This window comes from Podospora pseudoanserina, chromosome 1 (assembly GCF_035222485.1).
Source record: "Podospora pseudoanserina strain CBS 124.78 chromosome 1, whole genome shotgun sequence".
Lineage (NCBI taxonomy): Eukaryota > Fungi > Ascomycota > Sordariomycetes > Sordariales > Podosporaceae > Podospora > Podospora pseudoanserina.
This window is the reverse complement of record NC_085920.1, coordinates 5,025,941-5,038,950: the sequence shown is the minus strand read 5'-3', so window position 1 is coordinate 5,038,950 and position 13,010 is coordinate 5,025,941. Positions and strand designations below refer to the sequence as shown.

General features: G+C 47.6%; 2 protein-coding genes across 2 annotated transcripts; one reads left to right on the top strand and one right to left on the bottom strand.

Moving 5' to 3' along the window:
• The first annotated feature begins 486 nt into the window (after positions 1–486).
• Positions 487–6,573, top strand: QC764_114320 (uncharacterized protein). Its single transcript, XM_062942685.1, has 4 exons — positions 487–615; positions 801–1,535; positions 1,622–3,237; positions 3,701–6,573. Exons 3-4 carry the CDS (start codon positions 2,155–2,157, stop codon positions 5,804–5,806), a joined length of 3,189 nt encoding a protein of 1,062 aa, XP_062805672.1. The 5' UTR covers positions 487–615; positions 801–1,535; positions 1,622–2,154; the 3' UTR covers positions 5,807–6,573.
• Positions 6,574–6,834: 261 nt separating this feature from the next.
• Positions 6,835–9,983, bottom strand: QC764_114310 (uncharacterized protein; the record flags this gene model as incomplete). The annotated part of the gene is made up of 4 exons (XM_062942684.1): positions 9,601–9,983; positions 8,978–9,469; positions 8,675–8,904; positions 6,835–8,622 (listed from the first exon to the last, which is right to left on the bottom strand). The coding sequence occupies exons 1-4, from the start codon at positions 9,725–9,727 to the stop codon at positions 6,835–6,837; spliced, it is 2,637 nt and encodes an 878-aa protein (XP_062805671.1). The 5' UTR covers positions 9,728–9,983.
• Between the last annotated feature and the right edge of the window lie 3,027 nt (positions 9,984–13,010).

Genomic DNA, 13,010 nt, shown 5'->3' with positions numbered 1-13,010 from the left:
TTCTTTTTGTTGCCGGTAGCGTGTTTGCTGTGTAACACGCCAACACACGGCCCATTTACTTGTAGTTGCGTTTTCTCCCTCCATGTTATCTCCCTCCATGTTTTCTCCCTCCATGTTTTCTCCCTCCATGTTTTCTCCCTCCATGTTTTCTCCCTCCATGTTTTCTCGAGAATCTCTATTCCTGATATTAATGGCAGGTAACTTTGGAAGGAACTATCTCTTTGCTATATCAGATGGACGTTTGAAGACGTCAAAGTCGCACGAACTCCAAGTCAAGAGATTTTGTTTCGACAAGACTTCAGCTGAATCCCTGCAGGTGTGCCTGCTGTGTCTCCACTTTTGTTTTGCGGCAGTGGAGCGGACCCCACTGAAAGACGGGGGTGTTGTGGGGGCTGATCGAGGATTGCCCCACTATCTGCCTGGTTGATTAGAGCGCGCCCCGGTGTTGTTGCAACATGGGAATTCGAGAAACTCAGCGCTGGGCCCGACAAATCCAGTGCCGAGCCTCTCAGTCGTCACCAAGCATGCATGCAACATTGCAGAAAGAGCAGTAATAATCGCGAGGTCCAGGTATCCTATCCTATCCATCCTCTGCGCGCTGCTGAGCTCAGAGAGGTAAGCCTGACCTTTCAAGTTTCCAGCTCTCAACAGCCCCCCAAAAGGCGGCCAATTCTCCAGCTAGCTTTTGTCGCACAATCCCAAATCCCATTGACTGTCAATCAATCTTTTCCTCCCTTCCGCATCCCGTCTTCCGCATCAACGCCAGTGCCTGCCTGCCCAACTGACTGAAACCAGCAAAGGCGCGCCAAGTTGAAGTTGCAGTAAGAAAAAGACGATCACTGCCCCTTCTCCTGCAAAAAGGTACCAGCCCACTTTGACCGACCATTCAGGGCTACCTTTTTTTTGCCTGCCCGCCTTTGCCTGCTTTTGCCCGCGCGCCAGCCAGCACTTAGTTGGCTTTGGAAGCTGCAAGCCCCGAAAGCCTCGTCTTCCATCTAGTCCCTTCTCCTTCACCCAACTTGCTTCGCCTGGGGGACTGACCGACCGTCGAAAACAGTCACAGGCTACCGTGCCACTACAGCCTGAGCTCCCCGCCCTATCCGCTAAAACTCCCTACCTTAGGTTGCCCAACAAAACTTAAACCCAAGGAGACGCACACCCACAAACTGCATTTCTGGGTGCTTTTGGCAAAGGCTGCCTGCCTGGTTGTGCATGTGGCTACCCGCTCTGCGACTGCGGCTCCCGCTCTCTTCTTTCACCTCATCAGGCACTGTCAGTGCCCTTAAATTTCACAGACCCGAGCCCCATGGACCTCGAAGAGGATATTGCGATTCAAGGGACGATACTGAGGTCGTTGTTGGAGCAACCGCGGACTTCTGAAATCAACAAGCAAATACGGGAAGCCAAGGCTGAATTGATTAAACTCAAGGAAAGGAGGGCCCGCGGGACTTCGTCAGAAGGTTAGTTCAAGTCCTGCATTCCTCCATGGCCGGAATGGCGTTCAGTGCTGACGAGAGCTCCTACCACAGGCAAAGGTACGCAACCAAGTCCTTCAAAACCCTGTCCCGAAAGAGGTTTTGGACATGCACATATTCAAACTCATGCTAATCATTGCCCCCAGCATCTTCCTACCCCGCCAACGACTCATCCTCAAGAATGTCGAACCCGCCAAGCTCGAGCCCTGGAGGAGGGCCTCCACCCCACCAGCCAGCCTCTGGATCTCGAAAGCGTTCTTTCGGAAGCTCTCACTTGAATGTTTCTTCATCCATATGGGGTCCAAATAACTCCAACCGAGCGTCGCCGAGCCCGGGATGGGATTACAGTTTTGGGGGCCCTGGGAGCAACGACGTAGATGAAGAATTATCTTCCATTGACCTTACTGGGCAAGCAGTCTCGTGTCCCGCTCTGTCGATCTGTGCTAACCTTTGACGTAGGGACGATGCGTGGCAGGGCATCAAACAGAGAGCTCTTGATGTGGAAAGGCGCCATGAACAATCGAAGGCCCAGCTTGATCAAGATGCTGCCTTTGCCAGGCAGTTATCGCAAGGCACTTCGACGGCACCCGAGTACGGCTCATCGATACCCACTGGCCAAACAAATGCATTCGACCGAATTTTACACCGCCAACCATCGAGCAGCCAGTTGTCCAATCAAATGTCTCTATCTACCAGACCACGACTTTTGCAGGGAACTACTTCGGAATCGTTTGGAGCGCAGAGTAATGGACTATATGGAAATGGGAACTACCCAACGAACTCTGGGTCAAATGTTACAGGTGACGCTGGCTGGACCACCACGCCAAGTCGTGGGTATGGTGGCGTTCACACACCGCACACGAGCAGCTACTCCCATAACACAACGCCTGTTAAACCGGGGCCCAGTCAGGTTACAGGGGGTCCGGGTTGGAGCATCGTTCCAAGTGGTCAACCACCAGCTATTCAGTCACGACAAGCTAGCAGCTTTGAACACAGCTGTGGAGTCAATGTCAAGTCTGAACCAGGGAGGGCCAGTGGGAGTCCGGGATGGAGCATCACTCCAAGTCAAGTGAATGGCATCAACCGCGGGGAAAGCGATCGGATGCCTCAAATGCCGGGGGCCTGGGAAGATTCTGATAGTGGCAGCGACGAGGTAGCTACCGGCGGCTATGCTTTGTGGCAACAAGGGGCTCGCTCGACCCATCCCTCTAGCCGTACTCTTCCCCCACCGAACCCATCCTACAACCGATCCATTCCAGCCTGGAACCCATCCGCGTTACCAGGCTTTGCAAGCGTTAGCCAACTGGCCAGCTTCGATCGACCAGGTCTACTGAACAACGGCAGCTACTTCTCCGACGTGGATTACCTGGGAGGGCAACCCAGTCTTGCTTCAACGATTCATCGTGTAAACAACATTGACTTCCAGAACATGACCGATATGGAGGGGAACCCCCTGAATCCGCGGTTAGCGAACTATCTGGATGATTTTGTGCACAATCCTGTCAAAACAGAGGAGGAGATTCAACAACTTCTTTCGAACATTCGACCTGATATGGAAATTCCCGAGGAGGAGCGGGGTGAAACACCGGCGGGCATGAAGTATCCTCTCTATCCGCACCAACAGCTTGCCCTGAAGTGGATGGCGGAGATGGAGACAGGGTCAAACAAAGGCGGTATCCTGGCCGATGATATGGGTCTTGGTAAAACGGTCTCGACCCTGGCGTTGATGATTTCCAGGCCCTCTGAGGACCGGGCAGTGAGGGTAAGCAACTTCTCAGACCCCTTCCTTTTTTTATAGCTTGCTTGTTCGTGCCTTGTCAAGGTGTTGGTTGCATTTACTTTACATACAGCAGCTCTTTCACCTTCTGCACTTGTCCAACAGACGCATGTCATTGTTCTTTACAGCCCTCGGTACCGCCGCCAAAGGCATCGACACTATCAGTAAAGGCCTCGACACTATTACTAAAGGTCGACACTATCATCTAACGCATCGATACTATCATTTAACGCATCATCACCATCATTTAACCCATCAACACTATCATTCGACGCATCGACCGTATTATTAAACGCCTTCCAAGAACAATGACATGTGTTTGTTGGTCGTCTGTGGGTGTTGAGTGGAATGTTGCATCCGTGAAATGGTGCAATGGACGCCTTGAACTAGTTTCATAGGCGTTCTGCTTACCTTTCAGCACTTTGAATGCTAATATAATATTGAATAGACTAATTTGATAATTGGACCTGTCGCCCTTATCAAACAATGGGAAAACGAGGTCAAGAACAAGCTGAGGGGTACTCATAAGATGAGTGTTTACCTCCTCCACCAGAAGAAGAAGATACCATTCACTGAGCTCATAAATTACGACGTGGTGCTCACAACGTATGGTTCAATCGCCTCGGAATGGCGCCAGTACGAGAAGCACGTGCAACAACGCAACGCGGCTGCGTTGTATTCGGAGAGAGACGACGGCGAGCTTGCCAAAAAGTGCCCCTTGCTTCACCCCAAAAGCACCTTTTACCGCATCATCATCGACGAAGCCCAGTGTATCAAAAACAAGGACACCCAAGGCTCAAAGGGCGTGCACAAAATCAATGCCACCTACCGCTGGTGCCTTACTGGCACGCCCATGATGAACAACGTATCAGAGCTCTATCCACTCATCCGTTTTTTGAGGATTAAGCCCTTTTGGGAACATAGGCACTTCCAAACGGCGTTTAAATGCCTCGGCCCCCGGAATAATGGTAACAACGAGTATGCTCGCAAGCAGGCCATGGACAAGCTTCGGACCGTTCTCAAGGCCATCATGCTGAGGCGCATGAAAACCTCGCAGATAGATGGCAAGCCCATCTTGACTCTACCCCTCAAGACCGAGAGATCCGAGTTTGTAGAGTTCTCAGTGGATGAGACACAATTTTACAAAGACCTCGAGGAGAGGTCGCAGGTTGTCTTCAACAAATACCTCCGTGCCGGTACTGTTGGTCGCAACTACTCCAATATTCTTGTTCTTCTGCTGCGGCTTCGCCAAGCTTGCTGCCACCCTCACTTGATTGATTTCGAGTGCGTCGGCAGCGCAACCACCGCTGACGAGACCATGGATGATTTGGCGAGAAAGCTTGATGCTGCAGTCATCCAGCGTATCAAGGACATCGAATCTTTTGAGTGTCCTATCTGTTATGACGGCATCGAGGATCCAGTCCTAGCTATACCCTGCGGCCATGACACCTGCTCAGAGTGCTTCACTTCGCTGACAGACAACGCGGCCAGGAACAATGTTCTTACAGGTAACGAGAACGCCGGTGCTAAGTGTCCGCAATGCCGCGGCCCCGTTGATGCTTCAAAGGTGATCAAGTACACGACCTTCCGAAAGATTCATATGCCGGAAACTCTTCCTAAGGAAGAGGTCAAGGAGGAGGAGCTGCCAGAGATTTCAGACTGGTCTGGCTCGTCAGAAAACGAGGATTCCGACAATGATTCTGTCGGCAGTTTAAATGACTTCATCGTGGAAGACGATGATTCAGATGAACTCAGTGAGGGTGAAGCTGCAGCCCAGGCGATGAAGATGGCGGAAGCCAAGGCGGAAGCGAAGGCGAGAAAGGAAGCGAGACGGGCGGAAAAGAAGACCACAAAGGCGTTCAAGAAAGGCAAGGAGAAGAGCAAACTGAGCAAGGGGAAGAACAAGGTTGAGCCGGTCAACCCAAGTCAGTTGCGGACACTCCGCCTTGAGGCTGGCAGAAACAAGGAGGCCCGTCGGAGATATATGCACTACCTCCGCGATAACTGGGAGGACTCGGCGAAGGTCACCCAAGTCATTGAGCTTCTGAAGACGATCCAGGAAACCAATGAGAAGACCATCATTTTCTCTCAGTGGACCTCCCTGCTGGACTTGATCGAATGCCAGATCAAGTACAGCCTCAAGCTGCGTCACTGCCGGTACACTGGCGACATGTCGCGCACCCACCGCGACGAAGCGGTTCAAGACTTTGTAGAGAACCCCGAAAACAAGGTCATGCTGGTGTCCCTCCGGGCCGGTAACGCGGGACTGAACCTGACGTGCGCTTCGCGCGTCATCATTTGCGATCCCTTCTGGAATCCATTTATCGAGATGCAGGCTGTCGACCGCGCCCACCGTATTGGGCAGCAAAAGGAGGTGCAGGTCCACCGAATCCTGGTCAAGGAAACGGTCGAGGACCGCATCATGGATTTGCAAGAGAAGAAGAGGGAGCTGGTGGAGAGCGCCCTGGATGAAGACAAGAGCAAGCAGCTGGGCAGACTGGGTGTTCAGGAGCTGGCTTACATCTTCAATGGCGGCGCGAGACCCCCTCAATAGGCGTCAGAATTGAACCGAAAGGCCTCAGTAGAGAGTGAGAAGGCCTCAGCGGATAGTCAATAGGCCTCAATTTTTACTTGACAGGCCTTGTTTGGGGGCTGGAAAGCGTCAAAATGGAGTTGAGAGGCCTTGTTTGGAGGTTGGGAGGTGTTGGTTGTCGGGAGACAAGGCCTCGAGGACACACAAAAACGCGGACAATGGACGCGGGTGAGGCCTACCTTTTACCTCTACCATGTCAATATTTTCTGTATGGTTTTTCTTTTCTTTTTTTCCCTTGATGTTTGTTTCGTCTTTTTTTCTGCCTTGTCCAGACAAGGATTTGTCAGGTGTCCGTTTTTCTTTTCCTAGGTCATGGGTTATGGGGGTTTTCACCTTCCGTTTCTGTGCAGTCTGTAGTGGTAATGGGCATCATGATTCCCCCCTTTTCCTTGTTTTTTCCCCCTCTGTTCATTATGGAAGGGGTGATGGATGAAGGGAAAAGGGGGTCGACCTGCATTGTGTTGGCGTTGGAGGCGAGACGGATGGGGCTTTTGCTTGTGTATGTATGGGTTTTTGGTAGTGTAGGTTATTTGTGGTGAGCGAATGGGTGGTGGTAGATGAGGGGGAGACTGCCACCTTGCCTGGTCAAATTAGCTTTGATTTTAAGAACTTTGAGTTGTGTGATGGTGATTGAGGTGATGTGATTTACGATGATGAGTGCTCGGGCTTGGTGAGTGCTCGGGCTTGGTGAGTACTCGGGCTGGAGCTGGACAACATAATTTAAGTGAAAAGAGAAAACCACAGGAAACCCTGGGCACGCAAGATACGCTTCAATATCACATCAACAGTTCGCACATCAAAGAGTAACGGAAGTCGAAGCCTTATTATCGTGGAGCCGACATATCAATTTCAGCGGTTTTATTGAAACACTCTCGGCCGGTTGTATACCGCATCCCATCATCCAACACCCATAACGTCATCTCCTACCGTCCAGTCCAACCTCAATATTTTACAAAACACACACATCATAATCATTAACCCAACCCCCTTTACCCCAACCGATCAAACCTCTCCCTAGCCCTATCCCTCGTCTTCTCAACAAAGTCACTGAAATCCCCCTTCGTCCTCCTTTGCGCCTCCTCCCCAGCATCCCCAAGCTTACTCCCCTCCGCCCCCAACCCAACACCAGGAGCATAAACCTCCGTCGCAATCGCATCCGTCCTCCCCGCCCCCTCGGCCCCAAGTCCCGCACCCGCCGTCCACCCCATCTTAGCCAGCATACCCGCCCCTTTGCTCTTCTTGGCCGGTGTGTCCGCCTCTGCGGACAACGAAGAAGGTTCTTTCCTCTTTTCTGGCACAGATGTCTTGGGCTGATTGGTGGGTTTCTTCGGCTGACGGAAAGCTTGCCTACGTTCCAAGGCTCGATCACGATAGTTGGGCTGACTACGCTTAAGTTGCGCTTCCCACTCGCGGTAGAAGGCTTGGTCGGGGATGCAGCTTCTTTGTTTCTTGCCCAGTTTCTTGAACTCTTCCTCTGCGCGAGAGCGGGCTTTAGGGTGGGCGAGGTTCCGCTTGTGGAGTTCGCTTTGCTGTTCGTGTAGCCAGATTACTTCCATCTTTTGAAATTGGCGCTTGCAGAGTAGACAACGGAGGCGGTCAAAGTCTGCGTATGATTTGTATTTGGGCAGGGGTTCAGATTTGAGACGAGGGGTACGGCGGATGATGGTGCGGTGCTTCTTGCCAAGAGCACTGAGACCAGCCGCGGCTTTGTCCTTGATCTCGGGGTCGTGGTAGAATAGATGGGCTGTCCCTTCGTGGTGAATAAGTAGGTCGTTACGTTCTTGGGTTGATCGCTCCGTCGGTGCTTTCCAGCCGCAAGCCACGCACGTCATCGCCTCCCAGTCGGCATAAGAAATGTACTGATCAGCCCAGTGAGGTGCAAATGGACCGTCAGGCTCTGTGCCCTCAGACTCACGGATGGTCGTGAGGTTAAAGTTGGAGGACTCGGTATCGGTATTTGAGGGGTCTGTGGCCCTGGCTTTCGAACCATGCAATTCGGCTGACTTCTTGGCCCACAACTCCATCTGAGGCATCATGATGGGTTTGGCACCAACAGCAGCTCCCAGGTCCTTCTTAAACTTCTTGAACGTCTTGGAGACATTTTTGGTTGGATCATCATTGGCATTGTTGCTCTTCTCCGGCTGTGACACCTCAGAGATAGGCTCGGTGGTGACAACGTGTACGCTAGGGTAGGCGCGGTCATCCCAGTACTTGATGCGAACGGCAGGATTGTAGATAGGGCTGAATGAGAGATCTTGATTCTCAGGTGTAACAGGATCGAACGAAGGAACAAAAACTCCTGTGTGAATAAAGGCAACGACGACTGGCTTTGAGGCGATGGTGAACTTTGTCGATGCCTGGAACTTCTGAACGGCGGCCACGGCATCCTCGACAGTGGCAAATTCGGCGAAGCCATATCTCCAACTTTCGTTGCTTCTGCGATCTCGCATCACGAAAACACGACGCAGCGAGCCAGGCTTCGCGCCCATGCCGACAGTGCTCTTGGTGGGTGCCGTTGATTTGAGTTTGTTGGTGCTCGGGGCCTCTTTTGGTGGCTCTGGATTCTCCAGAAATAATTTCATGACCCCTTTGGCCAGAACCTCTTCTGTGACAGAACGGTCGAGGTTGCGAATTACGACATATTGAGACGGCATCTGCTGGGGGCACTCGTCGGTCTCGCCAGTTAATAATGGGCCACCTCCATATCCATCATCCTCTGGACGTTCAGTTTTGCACTTGAAACACACAGCTCGGTGCGGGTAGTTAACAACATGGCACTGCGGTCGATTAGTCTCAGACCGTTTACAGGGCGAAATAGACGGCACATACAGTTACACACGTCCAACCATCATCTTCTCGGCCTTCTCGACCACCGCGCCGTGACTCCCGAGGATCAGGCATGTCGTCGCGGTAATTAGGGTCCTGAATGCCGAAGGTGAAGAACTCAGTGTCCTTCCCGCGGGAATGCTGAAGTGGAAAAGAAATTTCCGGATAGAACTGGTCCAGAAAGTCTTCGACCTGCGATCGACGATGGAATTCGACAGCTGCAATCCGCTGACCTGAGCACCCCGCATTAACACCTCCGACACGGAAGATGGGATGAGAGACTTGGTCCAGAAATGAGCGACCTACCGTTTTGATCGTACCGTAATCGAACGAGCTTCACTTGATCGCTCGAGAACTGATGGTCTCGGGTTACAAAGTCGAGACCGTAGAGGACGTCGCGCTCGGTGGCATCCTCAGTGAGACCTTCAAAAATCAACACTTTGGACGAGCCAAAGCCCGAACCCGCACCGCTGTGCTCCCCACGACCGTGACCCCGACCACCCGCACGCCCAGCGCCAGGATTCCTATCTCGAGATGGCCGAATTTGTGACACATCGCGATCTTGATTGTATCGTGAAAAACGTTCCCTATGTTCCAAATCGATATCTCCTCGCCCGTAACGGTCCGACGGCGGGCTACCAGACGGTGGTAGGTATCCACCGCTGTGAGGCCTGTCGCCCTGATACCGTCCGCGATCCGGGTCGCCACCAGTGCGAAGGGTCCCGACAGCTTGTCTCGAGTAATACTCCTGGTCATCGTCGTCGTAGTTGAGGTTCCTCAAAGGAGGCGCTGGAGAATCTTTTGCGGTCGAGGCAAACACACCCAAAGTTAGCCATCTTCTGCTCCATATCGACAGTTTGCAAACCGCAAAGCAACAAGCGGATATCGTAGAGTGCTTCTGCTAGGACAGGTTTATCGTGTGGTTTTACCCTTCCTCGAGCGGCGGTAGTCGCCACCTCTTTCATCAGGGCGACGATATTCGCGGTCGCGATAGCTTCCACTGCGCCCGCCATCCCGCGATGGGGATCTGGAGCGGTGCTGCCCCTCGTCGTACATGATGCTGAAGTGGAACTGAGTTCCAGAATGGAGAGATAGATCCCAATTGCTTCAGATGAAGGTGGTGTTTGGTTGTCTGCTGCTCAAAGCATAATTACAAAGTTGAATGGCGAGGACCTTGATGGTTTGTCAGGAAATTGAGACTCGAAGCCAAGCAGTCCCTTTAACTGGGCAAAAAACCAAAACTCGCTGTGGCCCAATAAAATCTGGTCTTCACTAACAATTAGTAATCGTCTACCTCGCACGCCGTAGGCAATACTTTTCCCGCCTCTAAACCTACCCTAGTAAATGCATTTAAATCTCAGAAAACGCGCTAAAACCCCAGTTCTTTAAGTCTTAGCTGTACTTTTGAATTTATGAAGTATTAGCTAACTTCGAACATGTTATTTAATTTAATTAGTAAGTTAAATAACTATTAAATCGTAAACCTATATATCTTCTTAAATTACTCTTATTTTATGTATAATCCTAGGTTTAATAATTATGTAAGTATTTTTTTATTATAAATAAATCACTACCTAATAATTTGAAGAAATAAACTAAATATAACACTTTTGAGTATTTAATAAAATAAACCATGTACTTTATTAACTTCCTAAAATAATTACAATAATATTTTGTCTTAAATTTTTATTTAATTAAAGAAATAACTTGATATTAAAATGATGAGAAAATACATAAACTAACTACAACACCACAAATATACCCTCAACAAGGTCTCTAAATAAACATACCTGCGTAATAGTGGCTCGCTCGTAGGCCGCACTTTACATAGGATAAAAAAAAGACTCTATGGGCTCGCAGACTATATAATAAGCATCTGATCGGCCAAATTAAAAGACCAGAAATGCCTGCACGCGTATAAGGTAATAAATATAAAGAAATAAAAGTCAATGTCCTATTTAAAGTAGAATGTCCGAAGTAAATTACTTATATATATAACCCCTAAACCCCCGAATTCTCCGAGAGCCCTACTTCCTTATTTAAACCCTTAGGTCTATAGCCGTACCTTAAACTAAACCTCCTTTTATATTTACCTATTATAAATTAGTAAGTAAATACGTATTTAAAGAAAAATATTTTTTTTTATAAACGAATAAAAAATATTATTTAATAAAAAAAATAATATAATCTTATTATTCCTTTATTTATTTTTCTTTAATTAAAAAAGGAGTACCTTTATTTCACGGATCTTAAAGTATATCTCTATCCCTATCGAGCTATTATAATCGGCGACTTAACGATTTTTTTCCTTTATTTTTAAAGAACTTAAGGAGCTTAATTTTATTTTATAAAATAAAATATATAATGGTAAAATATAGCTTTTGTTTGTGGATTTTATAATGTATCTGAGCCCTGTATATTACAGGGTCTTAGAGGTAATACAATAGCTTGAATTAGCAGTGTTTAGGGACTGCGGTTACCGGAGCGGAAGCTCGGCCTCCAGAAGCAATCCGAGGTTCTAGAAAGCCGAGCGCTAAGGCCGGTGCCCTGCAGTGGTTAAACGGTAGCGTAACGTGGCCTGTAACGTGGCTTCTAACCTTATGTTTAGTTAGCGTATTTAGCGGGCGTTCGGGCCCGGAAAACGCGCGTTTAGGTCCGGGAACGGAGTTACCTTTAGGGAGCAAGTAAAGAGCCGATGGCCTATAAAACCACTACCTTATACCCTATCCACTATAGTATTTTTCAGTTTATAAGGTTTAATTAATATATTAGTTTATGTTGAAATAGGTGCAATTGAGGCCTGTAAATATAGGCTCAAATAGCTATCGGCGCAGTACACTGAGAGCGAAGAAGACTTTGACTGCAGCATTCGACAGTTGCCGTGGCACTGAAGGAAGGAGGATTACAGGGGCGGCGCCCTGTAATATATAGAAGAGAATCACTGTAACATAGGCTTGTGAGGCACTGATGAGTGTAGTGAACCAGTATATTGATTGAACCTTGTAGACTAAAAAATACCACAGTGGATAGGGTGTGAGGCAGAGATCTTATAGGCCATCGGCCTCTTACTTGCTCCCCGAGGGCGATTCCGTTCCCGGGCCTGAACGCGCGTTTCCCGGGCCCGAACGCCCGCTAAGTGCGCTATCCAAATATAAGGTTACAGGCCACGTTGCCGCTACCGTTTGGCCACTGCAGGCCACGTTGCCGCTACCGTTTGACTACTGCAGGCTACATTGCCGCTACCGTTTGACCACTGCAGGGCACCGGCCTTAGCGCTCGGCCTTCCGGGACCTCGGATTGCTTCCGGAGGCCGAGCCTCCGCTCCGGCAACCGCAGTCCCTAAACACTGCTGATTCAAGCCATCGTATTGCCTCTGAGGCTCTGTAATATACAGGGCTCAGATACACTGTAAAATCCACAAACAAAAGCTGTATTTTAACATAATTCTTATAAGTTATTTATAGCCGGATATTTTAACTAACTAATTAAATTTTTTAATTAATTTTTATTAAACCGTAAATTTAATATTTCTTCTATATTATACTTTTCTTCTTCGTCCTCCGTTACGGCCTATATATTAGCTTTATTTATATATAATATAGGTTCTAAAAGTAAAATAGAAAAGATATATAACCGTAAATATATTATATTAAATAACTTCAATTCGAATATCGTCTTTAATATTTTTCTTTTAACTTTAAATAATTTTATTTTCCTATAGTCTAGCTTTTTATTAAGTCTTTTAATACGTAAATTACGTATAAAAAGAAATACTATATTTCCCCCTTTGAAATAAAGTTCCTCGAGCCTTTTAGTATTATAGTATTTCCGTATCTTTTCATTTATGAACTTTAATTTTTATTTATATTTATTATAAAATATATATATTTTTTTACCTTAACTTTAGCTTTAAGTACCTTAACCGTAAGTTCTTACCGTAAATCTACCTTATAATCGAAATTTATAAAGAATAATATAACTTTAATTGTTTTAATTAATAATATATTATATATTAACTATACTATAAATAATAATTTAATTTAATTATTTTACTTAAAATTTATATAATTCTATAAATATTATTTTACGATTTAATTAAGCCGTTCCGTTTAACCGTCCGTTTAAGGGTAATAGGCCGAAAATACTTTATTTACTACCCCTAGCTTCGTTATTAACGCTTTTTAAAACTTCGATATAAATTTAATATTATAATCCGTAATAAATCTTTTTATTTATATATATATTAATATAATATATCGTAGTATTATATTTATTAATTACTTTACCGATTAGATTTCTTTATATAGCAAAAAATATATTTATTTAATAAGTTTATTAA